This window comes from Andrographis paniculata, unplaced genomic scaffold (assembly GCF_009805555.1).
Source record: "Andrographis paniculata isolate CXL003 unplaced genomic scaffold, ASM980555v1 Contig65END, whole genome shotgun sequence".
Lineage (NCBI taxonomy): Eukaryota > Viridiplantae > Streptophyta > Magnoliopsida > Lamiales > Acanthaceae > Andrographis > Andrographis paniculata.
In genome coordinates this window covers 3,215,464-3,233,745 of record NW_026137601.1, presented here as the reverse complement: position 1 = coordinate 3,233,745, position 18,282 = coordinate 3,215,464, and the positions used below count along the sequence as shown (strand labels likewise).

At 32.4% G+C, this 18,282-nt stretch overlaps 1 protein-coding gene across 3 annotated transcripts; it reads right to left on the bottom strand.

Annotated features, from left to right (window-relative positions):
- Positions 1-1,383: 1,383 nt before the first annotated feature.
- On the bottom strand, positions 1,384-16,757 carry LOC127262310 (pentatricopeptide repeat-containing protein At2g17525, mitochondrial). 3 transcript variants are annotated; one of them, XM_051290939.1, is made up of 20 exons: positions 16,647-16,757; positions 13,426-13,504; positions 13,129-13,326; positions 12,826-13,040; positions 12,545-12,617; positions 12,314-12,370; positions 11,362-11,441; positions 11,213-11,275; positions 11,035-11,122; positions 9,778-9,880; positions 9,549-9,652; positions 8,395-8,468; positions 5,649-5,713; positions 4,300-4,478; positions 3,895-3,962; positions 3,703-3,763; positions 3,376-3,413; positions 2,477-2,545; positions 2,043-2,385; positions 1,384-1,689 (listed from the first exon to the last, which is right to left on the bottom strand). In XM_051290939.1, the coding sequence occupies exons 1-20, from the start codon at positions 16,727-16,729 to the stop codon at positions 1,645-1,647; spliced, it is 2,085 nt and encodes a 694-aa protein (XP_051146896.1). In that variant the 5' UTR covers positions 16,730-16,757; the 3' UTR covers positions 1,384-1,644. The 3 variants fall into 3 exon arrangements, with proteins under 3 accessions (XP_051146896.1, XP_051146897.1, XP_051146898.1); XM_051290940.1 differs by lacking the exons at positions 1,384-1,689; positions 2,043-2,385; positions 2,477-2,545; ... (14 more) ...; positions 13,129-13,326; positions 13,426-13,504 and adding an exon at positions 13,597-15,995 and having other exon boundaries at positions 16,647-16,753; XM_051290941.1 differs by lacking the exons at positions 1,384-1,689; positions 2,043-2,385; positions 2,477-2,545; ... (15 more) ...; positions 13,426-13,504; positions 16,647-16,757 and adding exons at positions 13,597-15,995; positions 16,144-16,158.
- Positions 16,758-18,282: the final 1,525 nt, after the last annotated feature.

Below are 18,282 nucleotides of genomic sequence, written 5' to 3'. Positions count from 1 at the left end.
AAAATATCCGATATCTGAAAATTCAATCCGAACCAAACTGAAATTTAAAATTTGGTTCGGATTTTCGGATTGAATTTTTAACAAATTCGAATTTTCGGATCGAATCAGTGTACTTAAAATCCGAACCAATACGAAATCCGAAATATAACATTTTAATATATTTTTTTATTATACATATTTAATATTTTATTAGAAAATATTATATTTTAATATAAAAAACTCAAATTTATTAATTATATTTTAATATATTTAATTTTTATATATTATATATATTTAATCTTATAAAATAATAATAAAATTTAAAAAAATTAAAAATTAAAAAAATAATAAAAATATTTAAAATTTCGGATTTTTCGGTTTGGTTCAAATTTTTTAGTTTGGATTACGAATTTTCGGATTTTGATTATTTCAGTTCGGTTCAGATTGATTTTTTCAAAAATTTCGGATTTTTGAATCAGTTCGAATTTGAAAAAATCCGAACCGCTCCCCCTAAAAAAAAGTTCTCATCGCAGTATTTTTGGAAATTTATCACAAAATAAGGGTATGTTTTATTCTTCTATCAAGTCACTATTTCGATGAATATTATTAAAAATATATATAATATAAATATATATAATTATACAATAAAATATGTATATCCTATCAATTTTGGCCATGAAACAGAATAATAATGACATTACAAAAAATGTGCCACCAATATTTGCAGTTGAACGGCAAATTAGTGTTATGCTTTGTTCTTTTTATGTTTTTTTTTTCAGCATTTTTTTTTTAATACACCACGCATAATCATTATTTTTATATTCCTACACACTTCTTCATACTTTGTATAAAAATATTTTCTTTTCAACAATGTCACCAAAAAAACACATCTCAACAAGAAAAGTATGAAACAAGCAATGGTGTTATTTATTCATATTTATTACAAGCAACATTAGATTTATGTAAACAACCAAATGACAAATTCTTTGGTACCAAGTTGAAGGGTTACTTAGAGATAAATGTCAAGCAATGAATTCATCACCATCACCATCATTATTATTATTATTATTATTATTATGAGGTGGCCTCAAATATGAACCATCAAGGTAAGAAACCAACTCCACAAACACCTAAATAATTCTCAGCGGAACAGTTCAACTACAATTCATTCATTCTTTCATTGTATTTCTGCACTGCTCATTTTCTATACCCTAATAACTAAGAAAAAAGATGTGCCTTTATGTTGTTAAATTCTAAATAACAATATGTGTTTAGATAGAGAATAGTCGAGAAAAATAAGGATGAGAGTATATTTTGGCTCAGGATCCTAGCATCTGACAAAGATTATGCATCATGGTAAAGCATATAACTCATAGAAACAAGATACTAGAGGGATGGATTCGATTTTCGATGAAAATTTTTCCTTGCAAGAATACAACTAAGATTACTTTCAGCAGTCGATTATGGCAGCTCCTAACATCAGGTTTCATTCTATATTTCTATATGTAACAGAAATATATGACGCCATTGTGTAAAACAAGACTACAAATTTTACCTGAGGGTTTCTTGATTGGCTTTGTTCTTAACCAAAAGTACTATTTTCTCCATTTGCGAAGTCGCTGCTTCGATAGCATGTTTCTTCGCTATCATTGCAAAATGAGATTATCAAAATTTTCCTAACTGGTTCAACAACGTCTTGTGAAAGGCAACCTGGTCAATGTAGAAGGGGTTAGTCATCCATCTGGATTGCACTATATGCCGATTTTTGCCGCATTAGAGCATGATAAAAATTTATAACAAGAAACTTTAGCACAAAAAAGAACTACCGATGATTTTTTTTATGGGTCGATTACAATTAATTAGCTATGATTTTCCATATATCGTTACAGTTCTAGAAACATAAATGGACAATTTCTTTTATTAGATCTTGTTGCAGATAAGTGAAAACTATATGCGACTGAAATTAAATTATGCAATAAGATAATTCTGCACTTTATAAACCAAGAGCATTATAATTAGAATATAATGAAAAAGAGAGAAGTAAATTTAAAGTGGAAGTGTACCGAGGATGATGTTTTCAGCAGCTCCCTTATGGCCATGGTTGCATAACAAGAAGAAGGGAGTGTAAAACTCAGTTTGAGAGCAAGATAGCTTTCCTGTGTCTCAGAGGCACCTTCGGCTTCTCCTGCTTGTATATTTTCCTCTGAATCACTTTTAGGCCCAGTAATGACTACAGTTGATTCAGCCTCATTCTCGAGTTTATCCGCTTCTGGCACACAATCATCTTGGAGCTTAGACCCTTCATGGTTAGAACCTTCGCAAGAAATAGCTGCAGAAGAATTGACAATGATATCCAAATCTGTATCTGCCAGTGGCTTGTTCGAATCTGTGTAGCTAAGTAATTCCCTAAAGAGGAAGTGAAACAAGTTTTCCAAATTTAGAACAACCAAAGTTTAGTAAAGCAAATAGTAAGAGAAAACATAAGAGCAAAGCACACCACTCAAAGTCCTTAGGCTTCTGAAACACCCGCCTGTATGCTCCAGTCATACTGGCTAATGAGAAATCCCTACAAACAGCAATACAGTCAGTGGCTGAAGTCATGCTTTCCAATAGGGTGTGTTTACTTTAGATGATTAGAATGGATAATATTATTTATAGGACCAAATAATTTGTTTACTATGCAATATTATAACCCAGGATAAAATAAAGTCTGATATAATAATTCTATATTTAAATAATTATTAATCCTTCTCTTATAAGTGGTGTTAAATAATACTAATGTATTATTAATATTAAAACTACTATTTTATCTTTTATTAATACTTAACTTACTATTAATTTTATCATATAATTAAGAATATTTTAGGCAAAATTAATAATCTTATACAATAATTAATTAAAATAAACATTGAATTATTTTATCATATGATTATATAATCTATTAAAATAATACATATATTATAATTTTATCTAAACGCACCCATAGAGAATACAAAAACGCAGGAAGCAGTCGCATAATGTAAAGGTGAAAAACATTCACTTCAGAAGATTATGATATTGGAAAACATTGGCAAGATGAAGTTGATGTGGGACGGTATGAGTTGTTTTACTAACATAATCCATAAGTATAAGCAAACTATTACATAACTTAAAAGACTTGAACATTTTTTTTCTTATTAATCGAATCTGAACAATGACTTGGTGTTTTGAACGAACACAATTATATTTGATTAGGTTTAAGTTTTGGTTCATTTACCTCTTTATCTTTTACCCCATAGAAGTGGTTTTAGATTTGTACTTTTTCATCCCTAAATAATACTTCCAATAAGCTTACCAGCAGACCAGCATACGCTTCTAGATAAATACAAACTTTTGAGGATAATGTAACTCACTCACTTGGATTTATGTATGCTGTTTGTCAAGCTTACACCATCCTGGAAGGTGGGAAAAAAAATGTGTCAAGTACTTTAACAGGAAAGATGGGTAGAACGTAAGAATTCAATTTGTCAAAGCAGGATTCCAAAAATATATAATTACAAAGTATTAAAAAAAAAATCATTACTCGTCAGCTTGCATGCCATTTTCATCTACTATACCTATCATGGCTGTGTATGTTTTTAGGCCCCAACACATTTTCAAGCATTGTCATATTTCATATAAACTACACATATGAACCAGAAGACCAAAATAGAATAAAGCTTGACAAGTAGATAAGAGCTCCACCTTTTCGGCCAAATCATGATAGAATTTTCCAATGTCATTCAATGGATAAGTTATCCTTGACCTGAAAAAACAGTTAGCATTAACAAAGACAATGTGACATGGCCTGACTGTTCCAGTAAGATGGTCCAAACATTTCAATTAGGAAGAAAAGGTTAAAAAATAAAACATCTACTATCTCTAGTAAAACATTACCCAGGTAAAGGGAGGACTATATCATCAATTGTGTATGTTCCAGCAGCTATATCTTCCTCATTAATTGCCTGCCCACAAATAGAAATTAGTAAAGAATTTTCATGATATAGAGCAAGTTTAACACCAAATTACAAATTGTTTATACTAAGAATTAAAAGTGACCCCTGTAAAAATTATCTTCATCATGAAAAAGATTAATCCCTCTGCAATGTTTTTGATTTCAAACCATTCCCTACCGAAAACCTCATATGAGCCAAGCATATCTTCCTTAAACTTGCTAAAACCTACTTTCTGAGCACAACTAAATCACATAGTCGTTAATAAAATCGAGATAACTCCTGAAAAATTCATTCTAAAAACATAAAGTAAATTGAAATATTCCTTATAAGAACTTCAAATCTTTACCTTCACTGATGCATTTCTTAGTTCAGATAGATCAGTGATGGATGTGTCCTCTAGATGGCAATCAACATCTGCATCATCACCATTGACATCTTTGCACTCCAGATCTGAGTGTATAATATCTTTTTCAGTCTCTTTGTCTTTGCAGTAGGCCAAGTCACCCAGCATGATCTGGTTTGCCCCTATATAACAGCATTAGAAGAGCTAAGAAGTCAAATCCTAAAATAATCCACAAACATTCAAAATTGATGATTGGTAACAAAGCATATAAAAATACCGCTCTTTTAAGGTTAAATAAGAACTTTTGTTTTTAATGTGTGTGAAAATTTTACGGAAACTGGAAAATTACATTATATTGATCATCAAATAAGGGGCCTATATAAAGGCACCATAAAATAGACTTGATAAAACCAAATCTAAATATCTAAAATATCAAAACATCCCCTCAAACTCAAGTTGTGTAACAGAAACTAACTTTAGTTCGCAAAGAAAAATCAAAGATGACGCAACCACAATCGTCCATCATGCCAGAATTAGAAGTGATAGCTCTCAACTGAATTAAAGTCGAAAACACAAAACTCTAATTGAAGTCGAAAATAACAGAACTCTCACGTGCAAGGAGGAAATACGTCACTCTACGAAACTTACACGTGAACAACGAGTCACGGAACTCTCACGTGCAAGAAGGAAATACGTCTCCTACGATACTTGCACGTGGACAACGACAAGTTGCAAGGAGAAAATACATCACTCCACAAAACTTGCACGTGGACAATAACGAGTCAGAAACAACGAGACTCTCAATACAGTCGAACACATAACTTTGGAGAAACGCGGCAGATCGCAGACTGAAATGCAGACATCAAAATTACAAACAAAAAGACTTGCAATTATAGGAAAGATCTCAAATCTGGGAGATCTCCGGGTACATTCCAAGTTGAATGTACCCGGAAAAACGGAGGTTAGGTGGTTCTATCTATTCCAAAAGAATAATAGGCTCAGACACCATGTGAAAATTTTACGAAAACGAGAAAACTGCATTACATTGATCATCAAAATAAATGGTCTATATACAGGTACCGCAAAACAAAATCTAAATCTAAAAAATCTAAAACTTAACTATCTAAAATATCTCAACAAGGTGAAACACAATTCATTTACGATTTTATAGCTCCTACTACTTTGGCTTGACATTATAATCAATTATGTCAGTATTCTGGTTTCATTTCCATGCTTATCATCAATTCTTACTCTGAATAGAATGCACTCTAGTTTAATGGATGAAAATATATTTTACTTCTAGAAAAGAATTTAGTTTGGTGAGAGAAGTGGCTGAAGGAAGATTTACATACCATATTTTTGCACTCTCATGCTTGCTGCATGGTTCCACAAATAGCTCTGATAACTATGAACAAACCTGAAAGTTGAACAAAATACAGTTTAGATCTAATATTGTAGTTCACCAGATGTATTTTTTAGTAATGCTCATTTCAATAGTGCCGACCTATTGCATACAAACTCACTGCATGAATCACACACATGCAACATGTACAAATAATATCATTAGATTCCTTCACTCGTAACAGTGGATCAAGCGCTTCATGAAACTTTAAGATATTAGTAAATCTACACTTTAACAACTCAGAAATCTAATATCAAAGCAACATGATAGTCTTCTATTGAGATTAGAGAGATATTTTAGTTAATATTATTTTGAAAAGTGAAAATAATCTACTAGATTTCCTTGCTAAGCGTGGAGCTTTTCCCACGATTATATTCATTTCTTGGCTCTGATTTTTCTCTTTCCTCTATTAGTCGTTCTCTTAGTCGATTAGGCAATAGTGTTAGCTTTTCACTCCTGTCCTTGTTCCTGTTGTATCCCCTTTGGGCTTTTTAGATTTTTTTTTTTTTGCCTTCCAAATAATAATAATAATAATAAACTACAACATACTTTAGGTCATAGTAAAAAAATTCACAGGAAAGAAACTTAGATGACAAAGAGAGAGTCGTGTATTGTGTTGACTACGAACTTCCATGCATGGAATCATTAGACAAGCAAGGTATGTCTGAAGATCTAATATATAAAAACTAAAAGAAAAATCAGAACCCCAAGCTATCTAGATCAGAAAGTCATAAGAGAATGTGGAATAACAAAGGAAACTAAGGGTGTGTTTGTTTGAGGGTTTGGATTTTGAATTGGGATTTGAATAGTAAAATTTTGAATTTGAATAGTTGTATAATGTGATATAAATAGGTGTTGATGTGATGTTTTGAATGTAAAATTGATTTTTAATATAATATAAAAAATGAAAAATAGGTGTTTGATTTGATGTTTTGGGGGGGAAAAAATAGGATGAATAGTGGAAATCCAAACAAATCCCTCAAACAAACACACCCTAAATTATTGTCATACCATAAGAAGATTTTGAGAGATGGAAAAAGGAAACATGAGTCAATTTATGTTACTTTTAGATTAATATTAATTAATGTTTAATATTATTCTATTATTAACAATAATAAAATAGTTGCATAAAACCCATGAATCAACAAGGAAATGATCTTTCCTTTATTAGTGGGAATGAAAAACTTGAATGAATCATCATTCCTACCAAAAAGCTGCATGCAATATTGGAACAAAATGAAAGCAGGATTCATGATTCCATTCCCATCTTATGGCATCAACCAGCTGGTTATGCTAAGAGATGGAAACTAAAGAATATTGAAAACGCACAAAGGAAAATGATCATGAAATCACAATGAAAACAATAAAGAGACTACATAAATTTATCTGTGAAAGCATATTTATTTGACCATTCTACATTCACAAGATTTGTATGCAATAGGTTGGCACTATTTAAAGCATATTTATTTGATCATTCTACATTCACAAACGAACAGTTCGTGAGCTCGGCTCGGTTCGACTTGTTTGAGTTCGCTAAAAGCTCGTTCGTTAAGCTAAACGAGCCGAACACTAATATAAATTTTGGCTTGTTACGTTCATGAACAAGCTCGAGCTTGTTCGCGAATGTTCGATAATATTTATTATAAAAATTAAATTAATAATTTATATTTAATAAGTATACATATCTTTATAAATATTATATTGCATTATATTTTTTATTTAAATTTATTAATAAAAATTATAATTATTATTAACTAAATTTAAATTTTTTAAAAAAATTATAATTATTATTAACTAAATTTAAATTTTTTAAAAAAATTAAATAAATAAAATAAAATTTCTCTTAACGACCCGAGCCAAATACGAACAAAAAAAATTGCTAAACGAGCCGAGCTCAAACAAAAATTTCAGCTCGTATCTCTTAACAAATGAACACAAGCCGAGCTCAAACATGACAAGCTCAGCTCTGTTCGACTCGTTTACCGCTCTAATGTTTTGTGATCATGATATCAAGAGAGTAGAACTATTCACTCCAACAACCACTGATCAAACATTGAAAACTGTAACCAAATACATGTAGTTCGTTTGGTCTGGGTTTTTGTAATAGTGGAGAAAATAGTTGTTTTTATTAGGAACTGTGAGTAAAGTGATTTTTGAAAATAATAAAAAATGTAAGCAAACACAACTAACATTTTCCTCCAAACTAAATAGATATAAATCCATCTCAAATAATTATTTCTGTCAACAAACTTCACTTCTGCACACTATCCAGACCAAAAAAACAACAAAACACTACGAACAATCAGTGTCCGATAAACTGCTCGTGCCAAAATTTTAAAACCATGAACTTATGCATATCATTCATAAAGATGAGCACACATAAACACCAATATAGATGCACCCAAATCTTGTGTACAAGGAATTTCTTCCCACCAAAAAAGTGGGTTCCAAAAACCTTGTAAAACCTTATAGCCACTTACAATCCATGTAAACTGTTGCCAGTACAAAAAAAATATATCAAAGAAAAGAAAATTGACAAGGTAGCCACATGGAGCATAGGATTGTCTACTTTCAGCAAATACTATAGCACAATTTAACATCTAACTAGATTTTAAGCACACAAGCTACAAACTTTTAAATATGACCAGAGCAAGCACACATGGATGTCAAATAATACCAAGAGTTCAACAACTTACATCATTCTCAATGTCCTAGGTATACCTTGCAGCGCTTGTAAGTAATTCCCAGGATGTTTTTGGAAACAATTTAGCTGAAAAATCAAACAACAACGCATACACTAAATATATGCAAACAATGCATCAAATTAAGAAAGCCTGATAAATCCGGTTTATTGCTTCCATCTTCCCCTTGTTTATAAACAACCTACAGATTCATGACTTGTTAAGAGAATTTTCTTTAGAATTAAAGAAGGCACTTTGTGATTATGTAAACTGTTGCCAATAGTTATCGCAATTAACAAGGTAATACAATTCAATAGTTACAGTGATAAACCATAAAATCTCTGAATACCTATAACTATTTTATTAAGAAAAAGGATGATGATTATTAAGGATGAGGAATGTAAACGCACACTAATGAATGGAGGAGAAATATAAGTGTTCCATGCTTCAGGCACACAAATGGGATTTACACTTGGAAAGAATTTGTTCTCGAATTTGTTCTACAAATGGGGCATTTTTATATGGAACGATCTATACTTATAAGGTACAATTTTTCAACTCAAAGACATGAAAAGCTCAGCTCCCAGTATATTCCTAGAGAAAGAGGATTAACCTACTTAAAAAAGGTTAAAGAACATGTTCCTCAGTGATGAAATTCCCACACACAGACCCATGTAAACCCTTTGGTCAACTCGACAAACAGCATGGACTCACTTAAATCAGCTCTAATCAGCAAGCACTTATATGACCAGAGATATCTCTTAATGCCAGCCCATCATACGATTTCATATTGGTTTTCAAGACATGAAAGACACCATCAAGTGGCTCAATTTTCTTTAAGAACGTTGATTGAGGAAAACGTCGGACCAAAGATGTAAGTCAGACAAAAACCTTTCCCCATATATCTATAGAGAAGAAGTCACTTGGTGGACATGATCACTAACACCACCTTGTGCTCTAGGGGGCAATCTCTAAATGCAGGAATTTTACAATTTTGCTTGATACTTAGCGCACATGATATAGTTTCAAGAGTGGCTATAAATATTATATTAATAGTTTTACACCAATCTCTCAACATATTAATTTACGGTCCCAAATTGGTATCTTAAAATCAGTATACAGTTGGAAAAAGTAGACAGAAACAGTGAAGCATAAAATATGAGACTTACAATAGCACGTTCTGCAACCATATGGCGTGGGAATTGTCTTTGAGTTCCCTCAATGTCACCACTTTGTTTATAGTATTCCCTAATCTTTCTTGTGCTGTCCTTTTGTATTAAAAATCTTGGTCAAGAAAATCATATGAAGATAGACACTAAAATAATTAATACAAAATTCTTGTTTAAAATTCAAAATTCACAAAAAAAAAAAAAAAGAATAACATAACAGAAAGGATATCTCCTTCTCGTGGGTCAAGAATCATGTCAACAGCAGCTTTCCATTCTCCACGCAGCAATGCAGCCCCAATGAGATGGGTTGGTATAGAACTGCTTCCAAATCGCTGAAAGTATCAAACACTACCAGCCAGTTAATCTCAAAATAAAAGTAGTTCATCCATTGGAAGATCAACTCATAAATGCAACTATAGTGACCTGCTAAAATTATATTTATATGTACTTAAACGACCTTCACAAGTAATTTTTCCAAATGATTTACAAAATTTCTCTATGGTTTATAAACTTTTAAATCATTTTAAAGAAATGAAAATAAGTAATTCACATACAAAATAAATATGTGGTTATCTTAAAGATTAGACAAATTAAAAGGAAACTAATTAGAACTTGAATACAATTGATAAAATCACTTATTAGAAAGGTAGCTTATATGTTAGTAGTTTGTTTATTTCTTTTTTTGGGCTTATTGACTCCTGAGTTTAGATAAGATCCAAAAAGTCCATTACTTCAAGGGTAAAATTAGGTGGTATAATTCAAATAATAAGCACAAAAAAAAATAAAATTGCTAGTTTGTCTTGGAATGGGTTTTTAGGTGGTATAATTTAAATAACTTTTGTCCATTTTGCCCTCACATGCTTTTTATTTGGAATTTTTATAAATTAGTAAAATAAATACATATATATATAGAAGGGTAAAAAAATAACTGTATGTAATAAAATAAAGTTACAAAAGCTTTAGAACATCCAGGTATGAAAGAATAACAAAAGATTTGGGACAAAAGCAGTCCGTACTTATTGGCATCCTTTGCTTTTGAGTTTTTTTTTTTGTTTTCAATTTATTTAATATGCAATCCTCACAATTTCCTATAAAAATACACCATTTCCTTCACAAAACATCACATCCAACCACTATTTAAACAAGTCAAAAGTAAAGAAAGCCAAGGTAATTTTTGTATTTTTGTTAGAATTAAGTGAAACCTATATCTATTTGTCTACTAAAGCTCCAATGGATTATTAATTCGGACCTACCATTAAATGTTTATGTCCACATTATACTTCAAAATGTTTCATAGAGAACAAGCCTAGGTGCATATAATCTTTACACCTTGACAGGTTTATGTCTGTGCTACTTTAGCCAGCCTAGGTGTAAAGAATTTTATCAGGAGGTACTAATCCTAAATGGTTTCTTAAGCTCTACTAATGCATGAACAGCAAAAAGAAAATTTTCCAGTTGCAAAAGATCTTTTAATCAATAGCATAACCTGTAGACCAAAATAATTGATAAACCCGCTCTTCTCTAAAGTGGCAGCAGATGCTCTGACAATATCTTCACTCTCAGCACTAACGTTTCTGCAAAGATAAGTCCATTTGTGCAATAAATATACATTAAACAAGGTCTGAAAATGCTTTGACGTAGCAAATTTAGCAACATGAAAATACCTTAATGTGATTGTGAATCGATTTCCCAGGAGCTGACCAAGAACAAGCCCTTCATTAACATAGCTAAAAAATTGAAAATAACAAAATCAGTAAGATGACTCAAGAATTGAAAAGCAGATGAGAAAAGATTTGCATGGCAATGCTCTTACCAGAAGTTTCCAACTTTCATGCCAAATAGTTTTTCATTAAGTGCACATAACCTACTTGCCCTCTGCTTATAAACAGTAACCTAAAGGCATAGATAAAAGAATGAGCAATGGAGAAAAAAAAAAAAAGAAAGTGTAAAGCATACCATACGATAACAAGAAGATAAAACAGTAAAATCAATTCAAATTTTCTAAAAACAAAAAATCAACAATGAAAGAAAATGATCAGGATTCATTTTGGCTTAATTCAAATAATGAAAAATTAAACAACAAACTTCAAATGGCCAAGCATCGAGTCATGCAAAGGCTCACTCGTGTTTAACAGTAATAGTTTCAGGTTACAAGTGAAAGCAGTGCACTCTCTAGTCTCTAAGTTTTCTATTATTTTCTTTTGGTTTTTCCTTTTGCTGTAAACTAAAATGCAAAATGTTAAAATGAAATCTCTAGGCGTGAAGGGAATTACCAACTAGAAAATCGGACTAAAAATTATAAAAGCCTAAAAATGGTCCATTAATCCAGATCAATGATGGCTGCAAATGGGCAACCAAATTTAAAAATTAGTAGCCAGGTTGATGACTGCAAACTTCCAAAATACTAGCCAAAGTGGCATCCAAATTGATGCATAGGCATATAATGGTGGTGGCAATATTGACATCCAAGTGGTTGTCAAATGTGAGTGGATAGGTTGGTAATTAGAAGTCTGACATTTACATGGAGACCATTTTTTAACATAACTGCTGACCTTGAGTTGCAGATCATTTCCTAAAATAGCAATCAATTGCCCTTACCATGATGGTGGTATAGACCACTTCTCAACACGGACGGGGAACAATAGATAATTAGCTTTTTGAAAATCAGGTATTTGGAAAACCCTTATTGATATTTCAGTACTACTATGGCTTGAGAATCAAATTATTTAAAAACGTGTAGAGAGCAACAAGATATACGAGATTACCCTTTGAGTGGAAACAGATCGTTTGTCTTTCGTGCCAGCAAAACCAAAGGATCTTGACTGTAAATTGAGAAATTAGACATTAAAACAAGTTCAATCCATATGCCATACATCTGTAGGAAGGAGAAAGATTAAAAACAAAGTAAAAGACTAGGAGTCTAGAACTATAGTAAAACCATACATGAGATGAAATAAATAATCGCAACAATAACCCTGAGTAAAAATTTTAAATACCTGAATGCCAAGCATCTTCCCAAGGATCCCTAAAGCTTCCTGTGTGTCTTTATTCTCCTTGTAAAGATGGAATCTAATAATTAAGTAAAAATCCCTATTAGCTGTTCTTGCCACTAACTCTATAAGACATGTTTACTTTCCTTAATTAAAATAACTTGAATATGTAAACCCCCTATTAGCATACAATTTATCAGTCATCTCATAAAGCAGAGATCTATCAAGAAAGTAGCAAACTGTGTTAATTTTATTTCAATCAACTTTATGTAAAAGTTGTGCATCACCTAAGAAACTTGCCGATGTGCTCTGGCCAATTATCTGAGCCTCTAGAATCATATGGTTTATCACCACGATCTTTCCTCTTCCTAGAGTTCCTTCCTCTTGTTTGATTACTTCCTGAATCCAACCGCACACGAATACATTTTGAGAAGGAATCAGGTCCATCAACTGTATCAGTTACAAGGAATTTGAGTTTCTCCTTGAAGAAGTTATGAATAGCCTGAAAATAATCATGTAAATTTGTAATGTGAACCACTGTAATATAATTGGAAACCTAATATGCAAATAGTACAATCTGTTCAGACTACCGTTCGATGGGACTTATCAGAGTTTGGAGAGAGGACAATGCAATCATTATTGGCATTTTCTCCTGAAACAATTTGATCTGTGAAACTCTTCAGCTTCTCAGCATCTGAGTCACCAACAAGAGCTTTAAAAGATTCTATCTCAGGTGCATAATCTCTACCAAGTAGATCAACTACCTTTTCCTTCTTGTCCTCAACAACCTACCAGACCAAATTATGGGCTAGTAATATTAGAAAAAATTCCATGGCACTTTAAATACAGAAAAGCAATCGTACAATCACAAAGGAAAAATTGCATACCTCTGATGGAGCCTCCAAAGAAGTTAAATGAACAATATTTCCATCCAAGTCCACTTCGTTTACAATAAAATCTGAGTATCTGGAAAGGAACTAATAAGAGAGATGCCTGCACACTTCTTCCTGGAACACTAGCTTTGAATTCCAGTAAACAACTGAATTGAAAGATGTAAAATTCAACAACACAACTTGACCCATGCACATGCTAATAAGGGATTTTGTCCACATATTTGTTTCTGGCATTCACAAGTTACTGGGTTACTGATCAATTTTTTTGTTTTTTACTCAACAAAGTGTTCCAGTATATTCACCATACCCAAGGGAGGTATGATTTACAAGGCCATCAGTCTGAATAACTAATCTATACTTAACATACCTTTTTTGTACTAACTACATTTGTATTCCAGAATATGCAAGTGCACAAACTTCCTAAATTACATCAAGCTATTTGCCCCCAAGTTTCCATGAGCCCTACTATGCATTCCTTTGATCGCATCTGCTATTGTGTGCATGGAAACAATTGCTTGCCAGTTGCTTTTATTTTCTTGGGATACAATACAGGTATTCAGCATTCCGTCGTCAGCCGCTGCAGGAGCAGCAGTGCATCCTTTTGCACCATATCATTGAATTTCCACATAATCACTGCATTCCATGTACAATAATCAGGTGCAATACCCCTTTCCACCATCTGCACTAACACCTTTAAGACTTGGCATAGCTCTCCTTGGGCTTGGATGCACATTGCATTGATCACCAGTGCATAACTCTCTGAATCAGGTAAACAGCCCCTCATCTTCAGATCCTCCAAGAGTCTCAATGCAGACCCAACTTTCCCCTGCCGGCACAAACCATCCAACAAAGAATTAAATGTAGATGCAACAGGAAAATAACCAAGCCGCACCATTTCATTCATCAGCTCAACTCCTTCCCTTGTGCATCCTTTCTTGCACAGCCCTTGAATCACGCTTGCATAAACAATAACACTTGAAAAGTCGCCTCCTTCACGCATCCCATCTAGAACTTGCTTAGCTTCCTCCACGTTGCCTTTTTCACATAAATGCAGAATAGTTGAACTCTGATTTACAGCATGGGGAAACACTCTTTCCATGTATTTTAGGAACTTGTATGCTTGGTACAGATTATTATCCCTATATAACCCATACAGAATGCTATTATAAGGACCAATGCGTCCATCACAACCCCAGCCTTCATTCTCCATCATCAGTCGGAATATTATAAACCCATCCTTAGTCCTTCCAGAGGAACACAACCCATGAATCAGTGTATCAAATGTAAAAAAATTCCAGGGTACACCCATCCTTTGCATCTCATAAAATGTTTCGATGGCTGAATCCAGCATCCAGGTTGCACAGAAACCAGAAATAACAACATTGTAAGTTTCGGTGTTTGGTAGACACCCTTTCAATTCCATCTGCTTAAGAAACCCATGGGCTGCTCCAGCTTTTCCAGCTTTGACAAAACCCTTTAATAAAGTGTTATAAGCTACGACATCAAGAGTACCTCCCTTTCCCTCCACCCTCTCTAACACCTCAACTGCCTCCCAAAGACGATCTGAATGGCACATAATTTCGACCACCTTAGTCAAAGTAACCACATCTGGCACAAACCCATGATTAAAGCACTTCTCCAACATCACTAGAGCTTGCACTAGATTATTTGCATCACAATATGCAGAAATCAAAATGTTAAAAGTAACATCACTAAGTTCTTTCATTTCATGCATAAGGCTCCTAGCTCTGCCAAGCTTACCATTCTTACAAAGAGCATATATCAGTGTATTGTATACCACAACATTAACCTTGATTCCATGACTCTTCAACACTTGCAATAACTTGAACCCATCACCTATTCTATTAGTTACGCAAAAACCTTTCATCAAAATCCCATAAGTGTAATCATCACCCTTCACACCATTCAGCATCATTTTCTTCCTATAGAACTCCCTAGCTATGTCAATATCTTCCATCACCAAGATATCCAGAACTGTATTCAGCAGCTTCAAAGAAGGAGAACCTTTCCCTAACATAGGCACCAAATCAAGAACCCTAACCACTTCCCTAGTCATTCTAGCTCGGCCATAACCACGGGCAACAGTAATGAATGTGTCATCATCTAGGGGCAAACCAACAATCTTGGGAATTTCTTCGAGCAGTTGCTGGACAGCAATGAATTTCCGAAAAGTACAGAGCTTGTGGAGCAGAGCCCGGCAGGTGGACAGAGTATGGGTGAAGTTAGGAATCTTGGTAGCCCATTGGAAGGTTTGGAGTGCTTCCCTTGATGATTTTTGCTCCAAAATGAGGTCGGCTATTTTCTGGTGGCTTGGGGTGAAAGTAGAGAAGAATCTTGATGGAGTGCTTGAGAAAAGCAGGGTCAGCCTGCTTCTCTTTATGAGTTTTGAAATGTCAAAGATAGCAAGCATATCTCGGTTTTTCTAATCTTGTATGGGGCATACACACTACTTACTTCGGTCCGTCCCGTGTGTTATTTTTCAGCAAAAACTTGCACAGCATGAGGCGCTGCTCATATCTAAGGATGCCATCATCCATCTGTGCCTAACCACACCATTTTGCACACTGGTTAACAACACTCTATCAGAGATTATAGCTTCAATACTCATTTAAATGTCTATACTATGCTATAATGTGCAAGATGTGTAAGTAACTATCTTGGTCCTCAGGCAAAGAACAACTAAGTAATTACCTTCAATTATAATCCATCTAATAACATCTTTTGTCCATGAATCATTTACAGGGAAGTGGTAATCATCAGTGGACCTTTACCATACATGTTAAGAACAACATTAATTCACGTAAAAAACCATTTAGATACTCGCAGTCACTTGTCTATTGCATCAGCTCAAAAATGATCACGTGGTTAAAGCCATTTGGCATGAGTAACAATGACAGCACAAATAAACAAAACTCAAGTTTCAATATAAACAAAATTTTGAAGTGCCCTACTCATGCCCCTTACTCAGGCGAACCCTAAACCTCACTTTAGAGAGAGCAAAATAAATAAAAATAATAAATCTCTACAAATCCAATCCAATTCAATAGAATGCACTTTCCATGATAGATTTCTGAACATTTAGCTGGCCTATCCCAAACAACTTACGAAGTTAAAAGTACCATTTCACATAATAAACTAACGTCGGACATGCGAAAGGGGAATGAAATAAGTGTATAGGCTATGAAGAAAGAAACCTCTGCTTGAGAATTCCACGGAAGCCTGGACCAGAGGAAATGTAGCAGAGAATCCCAACATCTGATTCTTCAGCGGAAGCCATGGCTGTCGGTTAGGGTTTAGCTCCAATGAAAAAGTATATATGTCAAATTATTTATAAGTTTACGGTTTTTAATTTAATTTTATATTTAGGGTGTGTTTGTTTGGAGTTTGGATTTTGAATTGGGATTTGAATAGTAAAAATTTTGAATTTAATAGTTGTATGATGTGATATAAATAAGTGTTGACGTGATGTTTTGAATGTAAAATTGATTTTTAAGTATAATATAAAAAAAATGAAAAATAGATGTTTGATTTGATATTTTTTGGGAGAAAAAAATTGAATGAATAGTTTAGATGCAATCCATTCCTCCGAACAAACCCATCCTAAATACTCTCTCCCTCCCTTCCTTACAAAATAGGTTTTTGAAGTTACCTAATAAATCAAAAAATAATACTAAATATTTTTTTTGGTTAGTGAAAAGTGCTCCTTCCTTACGTACTTTAATCGCATTTTAAATTTTAAATTTTATAATTTTCTTAATTTTAATTAAACTATTTATTTATCTTAATCTTAATTTATAATTATTTTTACTAAATAATAATTATTTTTACTAAATACACTTCTTAATTACTTACTAATTATATTTTACCTAAATTCTAGTGTCTACCGTAATACACTCATATACATGGGACGGAGGGAGTAAAATTTTATATATTTATAATTTAAGTAAAAATTAAAAATATTTTGGTATTAACGTATAATTATATTTTATAAAATAAAAAATTTATATTTTGAAATAAAGCTTATGAAAATAATAAAAATAATAACTTTAATTAAAAAGAATGAAGTACTATTTTTAAAAATAAAAATGCAAATATCCTACCGGAATTTAGGTCGCAACCCGAAACCCGCAATCACATGCCCGATCCGACGTTGTAAAACAAAGAGAAATTCCAAACCTCCGTGAGGTTAGTGATTAGTGACATGGTAGGTATTTGGTATTTTAGGTAAGGTATATTAGTAAATTATTAATAATAAGTTATATTATTCCCGTCCGATTCTAAGGATTCCATTTACTTTGATATTTGAATATTAATTATTATAGTACAAATCAAGAAAAAATAACAAAAATACTTTTACCAGTGTCTTATAATACTATTATAATGATTTTTGTGCAAAATATTATACAAATATAAAGGTGTTTTTAATGTTAAGTACAATAATGCAAAAGATAAATGAAACCTTTAGAGCTGAACTGAAGAAATAATATCTTATTATTTTTATATGAATGGCAGTGGTATTTATATACTTTTGGAATTATATCTTAATAAAATATATGCGATGAATATTTTTTTTTTAAATAATAAAATTTTATATAATATAAATAAATAAAAAATATAGTATTTATTTATTTATAATAACTTAAAACTAATTTTATAAAAAAATAACAAAAAATAAATATAGATACAAATATTTGTTTATTGAGAAAATACAAAAATAAAGAAGTTTTGAATCGGTCGTGTAAAAAGTTATGAACATTTACTCTTTGCACTTTGTTTAAAAAATATTGTATTTTAATAACAATTGAGATTGTTATCAGATGATATAAAAAG